The sequence below is a fragment of the Nicotiana attenuata genome, chromosome 6 (assembly GCF_001879085.1).
Source record: "Nicotiana attenuata strain UT chromosome 6, NIATTr2, whole genome shotgun sequence".
NCBI lineage: Eukaryota > Viridiplantae > Streptophyta > Magnoliopsida > Solanales > Solanaceae > Nicotiana > Nicotiana attenuata.
Genome location: NC_031994.1, coordinates 32305412 through 32324146, shown reverse-complemented (window position 1 = coordinate 32324146; position 18735 = coordinate 32305412). Strand labels below are relative to the sequence as shown.

General features: G+C 37.1%; 1 protein-coding gene across 1 annotated transcript; it reads left to right on the top strand.

The window, feature by feature from the left end:
- On the top strand, positions 9362 to 10052 carry LOC109228224. Its single transcript, XM_019393383.1, has one exon. It carries the CDS (start codon positions 9549 to 9551, stop codon positions 9747 to 9749), a length of 201 nt encoding a protein of 66 aa, XP_019248928.1. The 5' UTR covers positions 9362 to 9548; the 3' UTR covers positions 9750 to 10052.

Below are 18735 nucleotides of genomic sequence, written 5' to 3'. Positions count from 1 at the left end.
AGTAGAGTCTCGTGGATCGGTTACGAGACGTTCTGTATTTATCCTCGAGAGGCTGCAGAACCTTTGGAAAACTTCCATTCTTGGAATTCTTATCGTGCGTACTTGATTCAGCTTGAGATATAACTCTTGAAATTCCTTCCACACGTCTGTATGCGCACGTGAGCGCTCAGTATTATATGTGCCTTGATGGTTTAGGATTCCCCGATCGAGGGGCGAGATGTAATCTTCGTGAGTATGTTGGGCCAGTCTGGAGGACTTGAGGCCGGATTCTTGCCTATGGCTTGAGCACCGAGGTGCTGATTGTGTGAGCAAGTGTTTTGAACTTATATGTTCAATATTGCCCCTATTAGCCGGAATGGCGGTTTGGTATTCATGTGATGAGTATGTTAGTACTGCGAGATGTAACTATATGACTTGGTAGTGACGAAGAAGTCTGCAAGATAATAGATGAACTGTTAAGTGATTCGACTCCTATTGTGGATTGATGTGTAGCCCGAATTATGGGCGCGTGAAGAACATTGTCGTACCTCCTAGTTGGGAGGTGAAGTGCATTGCACGCGGCGGTATGAGTTCGGACTCAGGAAGACTAATGACTGAGTAACGTATATGATGGTGAAAGGTATGCTGAAGTACTAAATTGAGGCGAAGCAGGGGTCATCTCCTGCGGAGTGTTCTTGAGTGGTATGGTCCTTACGTGTATGTTAGAAGATCTCGTGTGTAATTGAAGGGTATGTGTTGAAATTTAAAAATTCGGGTCGCTTAAGAGAGTGGACTCAGATGATGTGGGGATAAATGCGAGGGTTGTAGAGGATTTCAGTACTAGATGATCTGTGTTTTCACAAACTTGTAGATGATTTGAGTTTAATCTCACTATGACATTGTGGCATCATTGGAGTAAAAGTGTTATGAGTTGTTAAGCGTGTCTTGATATATGGCTTCGAGCCAAGTTGGGGAGGTTGCTGTTGATTAGCTGATTGCACGGTTATGTGCTATGTTGGTTACGTCTCGAGGTATGCTGGCAAATCGGTTCTAGTTGCAAAAATTTTACTTGTATATATTTATTGGCCTGTAGTTGTGTTAGGGTTTCTTTAGATGCTCGTGACTTGTGACACCCCGGTCGGGTTGTGTTTGATTGTAAATACTTGTTATTATTGTCGTTAAGCTGTATTTATCTATTCATTTATGTTTAATAATTGTTAAGTGAAAGGATTTGGGTTAGTTGGCTGGCCTTGTCTTCACGAGAGGCGCCATCACGACCGGGATGGAAATTGGGTCGTGACAGCTAATCTGGGATTTGTCTACATAGTGTCTGTATATATTGTGGGTTCCATCCATCTGCATAGCTGCAACTGGCTTATCTAATGTTTTGATTAAATTTGGTGGAACTATCTTCTTATTTACTATACATCTTGTGCATCCGGAATCTACTAAGGCTAACGTTTCTATTTCGTAATCCTCTATTTTGATTCTTGCTAAGATTTTTATTGTACTTAATCTTTTATCTTCATTACATATTAGCATGTCATAGTTTTCTATACTCATTAGTTCCTCATCTACCTCTGTTATATTTTCTCTGTTGTCTTCCAATTTCTGTTTTCCTTTTTCTATTTTATGTATTCTTTTTTCTAATTCATTTATTCTAGTTTCTAATGCTATTATCCTCATATTCATAGTAGAATCATTTACCTCTTCGTATTTTTCTTCTTTGTATATTTTTGTTTTAAATTCCTTTTCTATGCATGAAACACATCCCTCTAGATAGCATAGCTTACTTTTAGCCCTTTTATTTTTACTAGGGTACCATTTGCATATAAAACACTGATTACTATCTAATCCTTTATTCCTTTCGAAACTATGGACACATTCTTCCGATATGTTTACAAAAGTATTTTCTTGTATTTCTTCTAAATCTAATTTTTCTAATCCTATCTCATTTATTAATTCTTCTTCTTCTTCTTCTGATTCTGAGGTGTCTATTTGAGTTTTTTCTTCTATATCTATACTTACTATAGAGTATATACTTTCATTATCTGACATGTATTCGTCTACGTTTATTAAAGTTTCTTGAAAATCTTCTATTAGTTGTGAATTTCTTGTTTTATTATTGATTCTTTTTGGGCACGTATTAGCTAAGTGTTCTACACTTCCACAAGTAAAACATTCTAGTTTATTTTTATAGTTTCTTTCTGTTCTATATTTTCTAACGTGTCTATTTTTATCTAGATATGGTTTTCTAGCTGATGATTTTCTAAGATAATAATTTTCTCTATTATATCCCTTATTATATTGAGGTTTATATTTTCTATATTTTTTCTTTTTATATTCATTCTTGTCATAACTTTGTGTTGTATACACAGTTGATTTGCAAAAACTCATATTATTCTGTTTTAGTTGTTTTTGTATCTGTATATGGGTACACTTTTCTTGTAGTATTTCCGTTATATGTTGTATTTTATGTCCTATTGACCATTTTGCATTTGGATTTTGTATTACTCCCTCTCTTTTATACCATCTTTCTTCTATTTCTCTTCCTAAAACTCCTGGGAGTTTATTAAATAATTTTTTACCTAAATCTTGATCAAAAGCAAGTGTTAGAATGAGTAAGAGACATCTTTTTTTTTTTTTTTTTGGTCAACAGGATGTACTTATATTATAGATAAGTTAAATAGATACATGAGAACTTAGTAGATGCATAAGTGGCATCGTAGATACTGAGCTAGGGTTTACAACAAAGCTTTCCGTATGGGAAATATTGGTAGACTGAACATTAAAAGTAGATACAACACCAGTAGGACTAGGGTTAACACTACTATTACGCAAACTATTGGTAGCAGAGCGCATTTGTATTGAAATAGTAGAATTTGCTGGAACGCCTCCTTTGTAATATACCGCTACTTGATATGGAGAGTCTGCAAAAGATGGTGAGTGGATGAAAATTTTGAAATTTGAACCAGAACTTAATGGACAACCCCGATATAAGTGGACACACACAGGACACAGCCGCAAAGAAATTCATCTGGAAACAAACCTCCCATGTTGTTTTGCTTGTTTTCGGATTAAAAAGACTAGTCACTTTAACCAAACTACTCCCTCGGTCCTAGGGTACATGCATAGCACAACATCCATCTTTGCATCATTCTATAAATAATATTCTACTATAATCTTTTACAACTTTTAAGAATTTAAATTTTTTAAAGTATTCAAATCCTAAACATTAATCATACTTCTTTTAAGAAAAAAGATCAAACTAATATTTAAACTCCGTACGTGTCGAATCATATAGCATAATATAAACCGACACAAATGACTATTACATAATGGCCGAGCAAGCTTTAGTTTACTCATACGTACTTTCTCTACATATATGCGTTTTCTAATACTCACCCTATCATCCAGTGATAATTATGTCTGTATATTTATCTCTTGTAATGCTAATATAATGGCGTATAAATCATATTGTGGTAACGTAGATGAATTATAATTGATTAGCACTCTAATTATGAGCAAGTAGTGCTAAGTACGGCCAAAATATCCAGCTGAGTCTAAAACGAACGGTTTGAGCAAGTAGTGCAATCATCATTAAGCATTAATGAATCTTGTATTATTAGGACCTATATTCAGCATGTGCAAAAGTCATACGGTAATGTGAAAGTTTCTTTGACTAAGCAAGTCTGACCAGCTCGGTCAACTTGTTGACCAATTTACCGACCAACTTTGGTTGGTATGTTTTTTAAAATAAATATAAAATATTTTTTTTCAGTTTCCGTCCTGCTGGACGGTTTTTGGTCGCTTTTTTTAACCGACCAACGTTGTTCGAAAAATTTTGGTGGATTTTTTGCGTATTTCTAGTAGTGCATATATGTAAAGGAAGAAACCATCTATAAAAATTCTCAAATTCATGTTCAATGACTGGGAGAAAAGTGTAAAAGCCTTCCTTTTAGAAATGTTAATGGAATTAAAAGTGTTATATAGATTGTGAATTGAGCTCATGTAACTCAGTGGTAAAACAGTTCTTGCATCTTATATGTGCAAGTTCACTGATCACATTTAATGTTCTTTTAATTTCCCCTTTAAATTGTCTTGCGAGCTTAACATCTACAAATATTGATAATGTGAAAATGAAATACCCTATCAAGCCACCAAAAAAATAAATATATGTAATGGTCATAATAAGTAGAATTAAAGATAAAAAAAAATAACTTGCTACAACATGCTAAAATATGTTGAAATTGCAAAAAATGATTTTGTCAGTATGTATATAGTTTCAATCTTTCCTTTACTTGCAGTTGGGGCCTCCTCAACCCAAAAAGAAAATAAGTTAAAAAGGAAGAAGTATACTGATATATAGTTGATCCTATACAATTGTAGCGATCCAACCTGTGAGCATTTGCATTCCGTTAAGCTGTTTGAAGTCTTGAGTTAGTTTCATATGATGTATTATAACTTATGCGAATCATCGGTTTTTGTTTTCAGGTGATTCAGGATTGATTTAGAAGAATGAATCTCATGTTAGAAGCTTTAAGTTAGAAGAGTTGACCAAGTTTTACATTTGTGTAGTGGACCCCGGATTGGAGTTTAGATCCGGATGGTGATTTTGGACTTGGGCGTATGCCCGGATTTGCATTTGGATATTTCTATAAGGTTTCGGCATAACTTGGCGAAAGTTAGAAATTTGAAGGTTTGGGATGTTCATAAGTTTGACTGGGAGTTGACTTTGATGATATCAGTTCGAGTTGTGGTTACGGAAACTAAAATAGGTTCGTTATGTCATATAGAACTTGACTTCTAAATTTGAGGTATTTCCGAGTTGATTTGATATTGTTCGGCACGAGTTTTGGAAGTCGAAAGTTAAAAAGTTCATTAAGTTTTATTTGAGGTGCGATTCATGGTTTTGATATTGTCATGTGTAATTTGAGGCCTCGAGTAGGTCCATTTTATATTTTGGGACTTGTACGTATGTTTGGTCGGGTCCTGGGTGACCAGAGCACATTTCAGCGTATTATGTGAAAAATTAAAAAATTTGACTTTAAACTTGAAAAAAAATCTTGAGTTTTGATGATAAATTCTTGTAGTTTGATGTTAGTTCGGTGATTTAAGCGAGCGATCAAGTTCTTAGGATGTTATTAAAATTGTGTGCACGTTTGGTTTAGAGCCCAGGAGGGCTCGGGTGAGTTTTGGACGCGTTTCGGTCGAGTTTAGATAATGGAAGGACTGCTTGTGCATTGATCATTTTTGGTGTCTGTTGTAGATCTCGCATTTGCGAGCCTGGACGGGGATTGGGTAGCCTGCATCTGCGAGGAAACAGTTCGCATTTGCGAACAGTCCAGGATCGTTTTTGCGAGCATTTAGTAGCATTTGCTATGTCTGGCAAAATAGAACAACTTCGCAATTGTGAAGATTTTGACTGCAGTTGCGAAGGTATGATTCTCGCATTTGCGATCAATTTGTCGCATTTGTGACACATGGGCTTCTGATGTATAGTTCGCATTTGCGACCTGCGCTTCGCATTTGCGATGTTGCAATTGCGAACAAGACATTACAATTGCGACATCCACAGTTGGGTTAAAAGAAGAGAAATCGGGACTTAGCTTATTTTACACTATTTCACAACCCTAAACACTCTAGTAGTAATTTTTCAAGAGTATTTTCTTTCCAAAATTATTGGTAGTCAACTTTAATCCATTTTCTTTTCAATTACCCATTAATTTTCATGTGTTTTCAACATCAAATCTAGGATTATTATGGTAGAAATTAGGGATTTGGGTTGAAATTGAGGATTTTATAAAATTGAGATTTAGACCTCAAATTGAGGTCGGATTTCGAAATAAATCACATATCCGGGCTCGGGAGTGAACGGGTAATTAAATTTTGTCCGAGTCTCGGGCTTGGACCCAGCAAGCCCAGGGTTGACTTTTGAGATTTTGGCCAAGATTGAACCTTTATTGATTGTGGATGTTTACTTTAGCATTATTTGACTTCGTTAGATGACAATTGACTAGGTTTTGATCGTATTGAGGATTATTTCTATGTAAGACGGTATTAGATTGTGAAAATTATCCCGAAATGAGGTAAGTGTCTTGCCTAACTTTGTTGGGAGAATTTTTTCTACTAATTGATATTGTTTGCTTCATGCGGATGTAATGCATATATGAGGTGACGAGCGTATATGCATGTGCTAGGGTTAATCATGCTTGGGGTAGATTATACGATTATTTGTGCCTTGTAGGATTATGTGAACTTCTTGCTTCGTGTTTTACTTGACTTCTAGATTAATATGAATATGAAATCAAATGCTAGAACTATGGTTTACCTTATTATTACTTGATTAAATGTTGACGTACTTTTGTGCAATTATTGATGTGCTAAATTTGATCGTCGTTATACATAATCACAAACACAACGCTACGATCGTTTTCTTGATATATTCGATTCTATACTTGGGTCGAAGATCAGGTTTTTTGAGATTGGTTGAGATACTTGAACAATGAGGTTCTTGAAGTTTGTTGAATTATTATTGGCGTGAACACCGTGGTTTATGATCATTTGGAATATTCGCTTACTCACTCTCCTTGATGTTATTCATGCTTCCTACCTTCCTTGTTATTGATATACATGTGCTTAATGAGGAAGAGTGTAAAGCATGAAGCGTGATGCCGTGCCATTTCATATACATTACCAAGAGAGGAAGAGTGTAAAGCACGAATGGTGATGCTGTGCCATGCGAGTTAAGCACGAAGGGTAATGTTGTGCCATTTCATTTATATTATCATGTGGGGATGAGAGTAAAATACAAAGGGTAATGTCGTGACATCGTCTTTATATTATTATGTGTTCATGACATGAAGGGTATTTTCGTGCAGGCGAGGACGAGAGACATGCATTATATTGTGATATCTTTTCCTTGTGTATACATTCATGCCTTTATCTTGAGATGTTACTGTTGCACCTATGCTTTCTATGTGACTTGTTGTTGTTGTTGTTCTGTCTTTGTCCCCTACTTCAATTGTTGATATATTATCTATGCCTTCTATCTGTTTAACTTGCAAATATCAGGCTTTCATTCTTGTTTGACGTATCTACATTTATGTCGTTTCTCATTTGTTACACTTTCGTATAAGTCTTCTACCATGTTAGTTATTCATGTCTTCTATTTGTATTAGCTTATAAAGATCATGCTTTCCCTCTTGTTAGTTATATCAACATCAAAGCCTTTTACCATGTCAGTGAAATTTATTTCCTCTATCTTAATTGTTGTCATTACTTCTGTGCCTTCTACCTAGTCTGTTATCGTTGTCTATATGTATTGCCTTGTTTGTTATTACTAGCTGTGTATCTCTTACTTTGTTGTTACTATTATTGGCATGTTTTTTACCTAGTTGGCACTGTTATACGTATGCTCGGTGAGAATGAGATAAATGCACGAAGGGTGTTGCCATGCCATTTAATTTGATATCTTGAGTTCATTTCTCTCACTATGAAAGCTGGATTTACTACTGTGGTTTGATGGTTATCGATTTAAGAAAATGATAGTTGGTGATGTTGAGAAATATTAAACGCAATTTCTTCTAGCAATCATTTATTGCTTCACATATTTAATCTTGTACTCTCTTCTGTTATGTTCTAGTATTGTTTCTATTATAATTTCACTGCACAGGTTATATCAGTCAATATTTAATTAAAAAGCCTCGTCATTACTTCACCAAGGTTAGTCAAGATACTTACTGGGTACATGAGTTTGGTTGTACTCATACTATACTTCTGCACATTGCGTGTAGATCTTGATGCTGATGTTGATGTGTATGGTGGGAGCTGGCATTGAAGAGGTACTTGCGTTCCGGTTACAGCCGTCTCTTGCTTGGCAGCTTTAGATTTGTAAATGTGTTTATGTATGTTCTAAATAGATGATGTAATTAGTTCGTACTAGCTTTGTAAACCCTAAGTCTTAGAAGCTAATGATTTGTACTATCCGTCCTTGGGTTGTTGTATAAAACTTCAATTATTTCATCATTTATTTCTTATTAATCTTAGTTGGATTGTGTTATTGTTAATTGGCTTACCTAGCGGGTTGGGTTATGTGCCATCACGACTAGTTGGATTTTGGATCGTGACAATAATGCATATACGTGTCTTGCTAAAGAGTCAAATGTCAACTGTCCAACTTTGAAACAATCGATGCGCATTTCATTCTAAATGCATGTGCTCATGTAGATTTACAGGTGAATCCCCTCTTAGATCTTTGCCCAATTGGATGAATCTCATCTTCGTGCTGCTCGTATGGACCAAAGGAGTTGAATCTCTTTGTTTCCCAAGTTAGAGACTGCAACATTTCCTGCTAGTTTTGTGTCACATTGACTGAAAAACAAAAGGAGTATTTCAGAAAAGAAAAATAACGAAATCAAGAAAAAGAAAAGTTCCTTATTCAATTTACTTGTCTATTTATTTCTAGCTTTGAATTTTGAAAAAAAAAAAAGTTGCCTTAGAAATAAGGAGTCACTTTCTAAAGAATATTATTATGTGTACTCCTCCCAATGATACATAATAGTAAACGATAAATTACACTCATCTTGTAGTTAGTAAAGGTAAGAAACTAAATCTGGGATTATAACAGAAAGAAAGAAAGAAGAAATGAATTAAGTTGTAGGCTGTTATTTATTCCTCCCTTCTCCCTATATATATTTTATTTGAATAAGTGAAGTGGTAGATTCGTAGTAATGATTGCTATTCCAAACGCAATAACCGTGGCCATGACACACTTTACCTTTTCCAACTTCCTTCTTTGTACTTTTTGCAAAGGTTAAACAGTACATTTATACAAATAGGTATTTATTTATTTAGATGTGGTAGAAGGCCCAGAATCTAACAATTTATTATATAGATATATATCAAATATTTTATTGGTCAATGAAGCGTGGGAGGAGAAAAATGACTTTTTACGTTCAAATTCTATGGAGGGTAAAAAATGTATCTCATTTTTTCTCATCTGTCTAAATTTTGGCAAGCAGAATTATCTAAATACTCGACACTTGTAATGATGGGAGATAGCAGATACTAGCTAGAACAGTGAAGACACGCACAAGTTAATTAGAACAATACAATCCAGAGGCGGATGTAGTATGGTAGTTAAGGGTTCAATTGAACCCATAACTTTTGATACAGAGTAAAAATTTATGTGTAAAAATTCATTAATATTGCAAAATAATAGATTTGGACCCATAACTTTTAAAATATAACGGATTCAATGTTAAAAATCATAAAATTTGAACCCTTAGAGTTTAATCTGGATCCGCCTCTGACACACATATATATATATATATATATATATATATATATATATTTCACTCTCCCTTTACTTTAATAACCATCCACCTTCATTATTACACATTGGCAGTTAGTGGCTACTGAGGCTCTATAAAAAGTAGGCACATCAGTGTCTGTTCCCATGCACACTTTAGCCCTCTGCTAAGTCTTTCAAATTCAAAAAACAAAAGCACCCATAACTCCATTAATTGTATCCTATAAACTGCTGGTTTTTGTTTGAAATCAAAAGAATGGTATCCAGAGTGGAAGAAGCAATGAAGATAAGGCAACAGCAGCAAGAGGTCAAAAATCACCAAGTCCAGAAGCAGATGCAATGCAACAAAGGAAAAACAATTAAGTTCAAGCGGAGCAGTTCCAATGTTGAAGAAGATGGTGCTTCTTCTGCTATTCTCTTGCTTGCTTGTATTGCCTGTGCCTCCTCCCACCTATAGAATATAGATCAACTTGTTATTATCCAGATGATAAGTATATGCATGCATTAATATTAGTGTTATTGTTATTATTATTATTATTAGGTTTCTCCAGCTGCTCCTTGTATGTTCCAATTATTAGTCATATATGGAATAGTATAAGTACCTTTCTGGACAAATTATAGCTAGCTCTTTGGGTAAAATTTAGTCCAACGTATACAACATTCCTGTAAGTCTCGTGGTTCAATTTTCTCTTTTCTTCCTTTGAACAAATCCAAGATTTAATTAAATCAATAGATTCAAAACGAGTGTGATCTTATTATATATATATATATATATATATAATTTGAGTCGAAAACACAGTAGGTTGAGATGAACTCATTGTATCATCCTACGGTAGCCTCTGTCTATGCTTTCAAATCTTTGATTGTTTCAGTAAGACTGGAACAAATGAGTGCCAAACAGGAGAAATTAGCAAAGATCGACAAATAGAGGAATGATTAGTGACTCTCTTGAAGGGAGAGTTCTGTTTCTGAAGAACTTTTCCTCTGGGATTGTCACACATGCTTTATGTTAATCTCTTTCCTCAAAATATTCAATGAAATTTTCCTTTCCTGATTACATATTGTCTACTGGCAAAAGCAAGAAAAACAGGGAACAAAAACGTGAGGGGGAAAAAAAAAACTAGAAGTATCCATTTCCAGTATCATTTTTCTTTATTAACCAATTTATCAAAATTTCAATCTGATAACAAACGCATATAAATTTTAGAAAAAAATTGTGATCTGACGGTGTGAAAACCATTTTATAGATAATATATGAATCCCCTAGTGTAATTACTAATTACAAGTAAATTTTAAAGATGAACACTAATTAGTAATTTCGTAAAAATGATGTTATACTACTTATAATCTACGATCGATCACAAATGAAACTACCCATCTCCACTCATTTTTTCTTTCAAAGGATTGGCATTTAGGTAAGATATGATCTATCTTTTTCCTTGGCTAACCGTTTCACTAACAATATAAAAATAATTGAAATCATGTGGAAATAGCAAATAATACGACAAAATAATATAAGTAGCAGAAAGCAAGGGGCGGGACAATCTGTTTAACAACCTGCGCATCGGATCATGCATATGGCAGAATCTGTTACTCACATCGACCGCATATGGCATTGGGACTATCCATTTTAGCAAGTCCAATAATTAGGTGCATGCACTAGCTATGTCGTCATTATTTTGGGAACAAGTTGATATTGCTTGCTTTACATCCACAAATACGAACTTTAATTTTTGTTGTTTCTTGTCCGATTTTGTATTGGGGTTAAACTAAATTCGAATTCGCGCCAACAAACATAATTTCATATGCAGGGTTCGAATCCAAGATCTCTAGTTAAAAATAGACAAATATTTACCACTCCATTACAATCCTTATTCAGAAGCGTATCCAAGATTTTAAGAACATGGATGCACAATGATCTTTAAGATAAATGTTTGATTCGATTATATAAAATTTTACGGTGATAACAAGTCGACGAGCGCGCTACAATTGTCTTCAACGAGTTTTTGTACTTTGAAAACGTCAATAATGACCTTACAGTTTTAAATATTTTCCTGTCACGAACCAATTCCCACCATAGGCCATGATGGCGCATAATGTTGCCGTTAGGCAAGCCAACGGTAAACCACCAACACAATCATTCGTTCATAACACTTTTAGAATCAAGAATTTCATTATTAAAGTAGAATTAAGTTTAGAAAACCATCGTAAAATACTTTCATTACTAATAAGTGCGAAAAAACATAAGCGTAATGATATAAATATTAGGTATAACCATGAGCATCTACTAAAAATCCCTAAAATACGATGTCACAAGTGCATGAGCATCTAGTCGAATATACAAAACCAGTATAACTACTGTCTGGAATGAAATAGACAGAAATAAATAAATGTAGTGTGGGAAGGAGACTCCGTGTGCTGGGGGTCGAAGCATGGAAATCAACTCGCTACTAAGTCTCCAGCAAATGCGGCTACATGCCTGAGTGACCACGTGAAGTACTTGTCTCAGTACCTGCACAGTGCAGAAGTGTAGTATGAATATGTAAATCAACGCATTCCCAGTAAGTATCTAGTCTAACCTCGAAGAGATAGTGATGAGGGGCCGGCATTGACACTAATGATCCAATAACAATGTACATTAGTAGACAAGTATGAAACACATCAAATAGCAATGAAATAGATAGATATAAGTAATATGATTCTCAAGTACGAATAATTGCGAAATTGTCAAATACCATAATCAACCACCCAGGGAAACAAGGACAACTAATATCACATACGATGTTAAATCTCACGTCAGTAAAACTCATATGTACACTGACTCCCTATCGTATATTACGCACAAGTCTGCCGAGGCGAATAACTCAATCCCATAAGAATAGTATTGCACAATACCATCGAGACAAATGGCCGGATCCCATAATGATACTTCATAACACTAGCGAGGCGAACGACTTGATCCCATAATAATATTTCATAACTTTTTTCGAGGCGAACGACCCAATCTCATAACGATATTTCACAACACTCCCGAGGCGAATGTCCCAATCCTATAGGAATAGGGACCACGAAGATACGTGCGAGTCGAGAAGAGATGAAACTACCGATCACATAACACAAACGAGTATAGGAATGCAAGAGAAAACTTGATTGTTACCGATAATCAAATATCCCATAAAGTTTCAAAGTAAAGAGGCTCGGTCAATACATAAATTCTAGTCTCAATCTCAGTTATAAATTTAAGTACTCAAACAAACAAGTTTAATTCAAGTAGTACAGTTCAGGCATGTGGCAGGTCTAAATTTACCCGAACATAAACATAAATCTAGCTACACACGCACTCTTGTCAACTCGTACTTACATAAAACTAGTAACACGTAGAACACATAATTAAAATACCTACGTGGATAATTTCCTCTTACAAGATTAGGCCAGACACTTACCTTGCTTCCAAGCCTACTACTCGGCTCCCACACCTTACTAGTCACCTCAAATTGACACAGAACAACCCGAAACTAGTCAAAGAACGTATAAACCAATGAATATATGCTAAAAAAATCACAATTTAACTGTTACAATCAATTTTCAACCCCATTCGGAAAGTCAACAAAAGTCAATTCCAGGCCCACATGCCCGGATTATGGAATTTTTAAAGATAAAAGTTACCCATGGAATTACAAACTCAGAAAAATAATTTACACCCAATACATAACCAATTTCTTGGTCAAATCTCATTTTTACCAAATGCTAGATTTTTCAACAAAATCCTAAAATTCTACTGATTTCCATGTTAAAATTCACACCTAATTCATATATTTAACTCATAATATGTAGAAATAACTTACCTTATAATACTTGATGAAAATCCCCCTTCAAAAAGATCCAAAATCGCCCAAGCCAAGAGAAAAATGGGTGAAATGAGCCTAGGTCCAATATTAAAAATTGCATTTTGCCTATGGGGGTTCTTTATCGTGACCGCTAAGGCTAAACTGCCCCTGCCATGAGATCCTTCATTGCGTTCACGATCCCATGTCTCGTTCACGATGCACATTGATCCCAACCCTATGCGTTTGTGGTCAACACAGCCGCATTTGCGAAGGCCTAACACCGGCCAACCCATCCGTCCTCTTCTTTCTTCGCGTTTGTGATAGGATCTCCGCGTTCGTGAAGACGATCTAGGTCCTCTGATTCGTTCGCGTGGCCTTATTTGAATTCACGAAGAGAAATCTTTTCCCCTCCAAAAATCCTTCTTCGCGAATGCGAAACATCCTTTGTGATCGCGCAACACACCACTACCAGCAAAATCTACCAACTTCTACATTGCTTTGGGTGGTCCGAAAGTCACTCGAGCTACTTGGGACCACGTACAGTTATACCAACAAGTCCATAAACATAAGCCTGACCTATTCAAAGTCTCGGAACCCATAAAATAACATTGAAATTAGGAATCACACCTCAAAATCAATTAATCAACTTCTAAACTTCAAACTTCTTCCAATGAACTTCGAACGTGACAACTTATTACTTAGACAACCCAGAATGACACTAAATTTTACGCACAAGTCCAGTACTACAAAAGTAACCTACTCCCATGATCGGAGTTCCAAACGAGATCTGATACCACCAAAGTCCACGTCAAGTAAAAATTCAATAACCTTCAAAATGCCAACTTCCGATAATAAGCAACGGAACGCTCCCCGTCACCCCAAAACTCTATCCCGAACATATGCCCAAGTCTAAAATCACCATACGAACCTATTGGAACCTTCAAATCCCCATTCCGACTTTATTTACTCAAAGTGTCGACTCAAGTCAAACTTGGCCACTATTATGAAACTAAATCCAAATTTAACTCGAACCCTTCCAAAACAAAATCAACCGTACCCGCAAGTCATAAAATAGGAAAAACATATACATGGAGTCTTAAATGGGTGAACGTGGATCTAGATAACAAAATGACTGGTCAGGTCGTTACATTCTCTACCTCTTACACAAAAATTCGCCCTTGAACGAGTTTAGAATCATACCTAAAGTGACAAATAAGTGTGGATATCTACTTTGTATTTCCTCCTCGTCCTCCCAAATTGCCTCCTCGACTGGATCACCCCTCCGCTAATCCTTCACAGCTGAATCTCCTTAGACCTTAACTCTCAAACATGCATCTCAACAATGGAAAGTAGCTCCTCCTCGTAACCCAAGCTCTTATACATCTGAACTATGCTGTAATCCAACACATGGGACCTGTCAGTAAGGTACTTCCGGATTATATAGACACGTGGAATACCAGATGAAATCTCAATAGGCTAAAATGCAAAGCAAGCTTGTATAAAACCTCAACAACTCGCTCTGAAACCTCGAATGGACTGATGAACCTCAGACTCAACTTGCCCTTCCTTCCGAACCTCATGATACCCTTTATCGGTGAGACTTTCAAAAGTACCTTCTCGCCCCACCATAAATGACGAATCGCACACTTTCTAATCCATGTAACTCTTCTGCCTGGATGTGTTGTGCTGTGAGATGTCGCTTCTGAATCAACTTTACCTTATCCAAGGCATCCTTTACCAAATCAGTACCTTATAACGTAGCCTCGCTGGCCTCAAACCAAGAGTTAGGTAAACAATATTGTCGGCCATATAAGGCCTCAAATGAGACCATCTCTATACTGGACTGATAGCTAAGATTATAAGCAAACTCGACCAACACTAAGAATCGATCCCACTACCCTCCGAAGTCAATCACACATGCTCTTAGCATTTCCTCTAGAATCTGAAATGTCCGCTCCGACTGCCCATCGGTCTATGGATAAAAGGTCGTGCTAAGCTTTACCAAGGTACCCAACTCACTCTGTACTGCTCTCTATAAATGCAAAGTGAATTGAGTGCCTCGATCTAAAATAATAGAAATAGGCATGCCATGCAGCCGGACGATCTCCTAGATATAAATTTGGTCCAATCTCTCCGAGGTATATGCACCCATCACCGAAATAAAGTGTGCAGACTTGGTCAGTCTGTCGATAATGACCAAAATGGCATCAAATTTCCTCAACGTCTACGGCAAACCAACCACAAAATCCATAGTGATGCGCTCCCATTTTCAGTTTTGTATAACCATCTGATGAAGTAAGCCACCTGACCTCTGGTGCTCGTACTAACCTGCTGGCAATTCAAACATCTCACCATATACTCAACTATCTCCTTCTTCATTCTCCGCCACCAGTAATGGTGCCTCAGGTAGGAACACATAAGTGGCCCTAGAGTCATAGAACACTATCATCCCCGATAGTAACCTCCTTAGCATCGCCTCGTAGTAATATCTCTCTAAGAACAAGTAAGTGCATATCATCATACTAATGAGCCTTAATCCGCTCGAATAAGGAAGACTAACTCCAAAACACATGCAAGAAATTGACTGGTTCTGAAATGTCCAACATGATAAGTTGGTTAGCTAAGGACTGAATGTCAAAAGCCAATGGCCTCTCTTCTGCTGGAATGAATGCAAACCCATACTCTCGGTCTTTCTGCTCAAGGAATCCACGACCACATTCGCCTTGTCGGATAATAAAGAATGGTAATATCATAGTCCCTCAGTAACTCAAGCCACATGTGTTACCTCAGATTAAGATCCCTCTTCTTAGGTAAATGCGGCAAACTCGAGTGACCGTTGTAAACCTCACATGATACTCCATATAGATAATGCTTCAAGATCTTGAGAGCATGAACTATCACAGCCAACGCCAAATCACGCATAGGGTAATTTTTCTCATGGGGCTTCAATTGACGTGAAGCATATGAAATAACTCGCCCCTTCTGTATCAATACACAACCAAACCCAATGCGTGAAACGTCGTAATACACATTGTACATCCCTGAACCAGAAGGCAAAACCAACACTGATGTTGTAGTCAATGTGGTCTTGAGCTTTTAGAAGCTCACCTCACAATCATCGGACCATTTGAACTGTGCACCCTTCTCAGTCAATCTTGTTAAAGTAGATGCTATAGACGAGAAGCTCTCCACAAATCGATGATAATAACCCGCTAGCCCCAAGAAACTCCTGATCTTAGTGATAAGGCCAACTCCGGACTTCCTTGATATTCCTCGGATCCACCTTAATACCCTCACCTAACACAACATTTTCGAAAAAATCCACAGAATCTAACCAGAACTCGCACTTGAAGAACTTAGCATATAGCTTTTGTTCTCTCAAAGTCTAAAGCATTATCCTCAAATGCTACTCATGCTCCTTCATGCTGCGTGAGTAGATCAATATATCATCAATGAAGACAATGACAAATGAGTCAAGATACGACCTGAACACCCAGTTCATCAAATCCATAAATACTACCAGAGCATTAGTCAAGTCGAAGACATTACTAGAATCACGTTATGCCCATATCTAGTCTGGAAAGCCATTTTCAGAATATCTGAAGAACGAATCCTTAGTTGAAGATACCTAGATCATAAGTCGATCTTCGAGAATACTCTAGAACCCTGCAGTTGGTCGAATAAGTAAGCATTGCAGGTCAACAAATACTTATTCTTGATGGTGACCTAATTTATTTGGTTGTAATCAATGCAAATCTGCATACTCCCATCCTCTTCTTCTCAAATAATACCGGTGCACCCCAAGGTGACACACTCGGTGTGATGAATCTATTCTTGAGAAACTCTCGATGCTGTTCCTTTAACTCTCTCAACTCTGCTGGAGCCATACGACAAGGCAGAATAGAGATCAGCTGGGTGCCTACCGAAATCGATATTATGATCCGGTGGCATGCCTGGTAAATCAGCAAGAAACCCATTAGAATACTCCCGCACGATGTAGGAATATCCACATCAGTATCTCGAACGAAGGTCAGATAGGTCAAATAGCCTTTCTCGACCATATGTCGAGCCTTCAATAAAGAAATAACCCAACTTGATGTACTAGTAGATGAACCTCTCCAATCCAGCCTAGGCAACTCTAGAATCACCAAGGTAATAGTCTTGGCATCACAATCGAGAATGGCATAGTACCGAGATAACCGGTCCATGCCAAGGATAGTCTCTAAGTAAACCATATCGAGTAATATAAGATCCGCTCTATTCTCATTACGACAGAAAGTTACTATACAGGATCGGTATACCCGATCACAATAACAGAATCACCCACTACGTGGATAATATACAGGAACACCCAAGGACTCACAAGATATATCTAGATAAGCAGCAAAGAGAGAAGATACATAGGAATAGGTAGACACTAGATAAAATAGTACCAAAGTATCTCTATGGAAGACAAAAATTATTAGCAGTGATAACAGCGTCTGCGGCTACGCCGCTAGTTTGGCTGGAAAGGCATGGAATCTAGCCGGAGCGCCACTTGACTGGACTCCACCTCTAGGATGACCCCACCTACCTGGCCTCCATGTCTGGTCAGTTGAGCAGGTGGTGCAGCAGTTGGTGCAATAATCACGGGCTCATGGTCCTGCTACACTATCTTGCTCTAAAGTCTAGGACAAAACTTCTTCACCTAACCAAACTCCCCGCACTCAAAACAACATCTCATAGTGGAAAATTGCTGACTCTTGGTCTAACCCTGATACTAGATGCCCACTGGAGGAACCTTGAATAGTCGGTGGACGATAAGTGCTTTTTGGAATGGCGCTGAAGTAGGGCCACGCTGGAGCACCCCGAATAGGCGATGGTGCTGAATGCATGGGCCTGCTAGGATGGCCCCTCATGAACTGACCTCTTCCCCCAGATGGGGCACCAGTTAACCCACTGGAATGCCGATGCCATTTATTCCTCAACATGAACATTCTGCTCTGGTTGCAGTTATGCTCGATTCTGCGAGCTATTTCCACAACCTGGAAGTAAGGAGTCCTTATCTCTGCCTCTCGGGCCCTAGAAATATGAATCCTATGGTATAATACTGAAATAAACCTTCATACTCTCTACATCTATGAGGAATATGATAGTTTCATGATGAGAAAACTTAGTGAATCTCGTGTTCATCGTCGGTCTCAGACATCTGACCCTGCTGGAGCCGTTCGAACTAACCCCGTAACTTTTCCTCTGAGAAACTGGAATATACCTCTCTAAGAAGAGGTGTGTGAACTGATCCCAAATCAAGGGAGGTGAATGTAAGGCCCCGGAAAATTTCGCTAAGTAATTTAGGATTTCGTGGTGCCACGTAGGCTAATTATAATATTTTTTGTGCTATTAACATGGTGGGCATCAATTGGACTTGGTAAATAGGTGTACGAGTCCTATGGTAAGTAATTTAGGGCCCAAGGAAAGGCCTAAGCCTAAGTCAAATTGGAAAATTTCATAATAGGCTAAGATTCCAAATGAGTTCGCACAAGTCCCCACTTTGAACGAGCATATATATATATATATATATATATATATATATATATATATATATATATATATATATATATATATATATATATATAT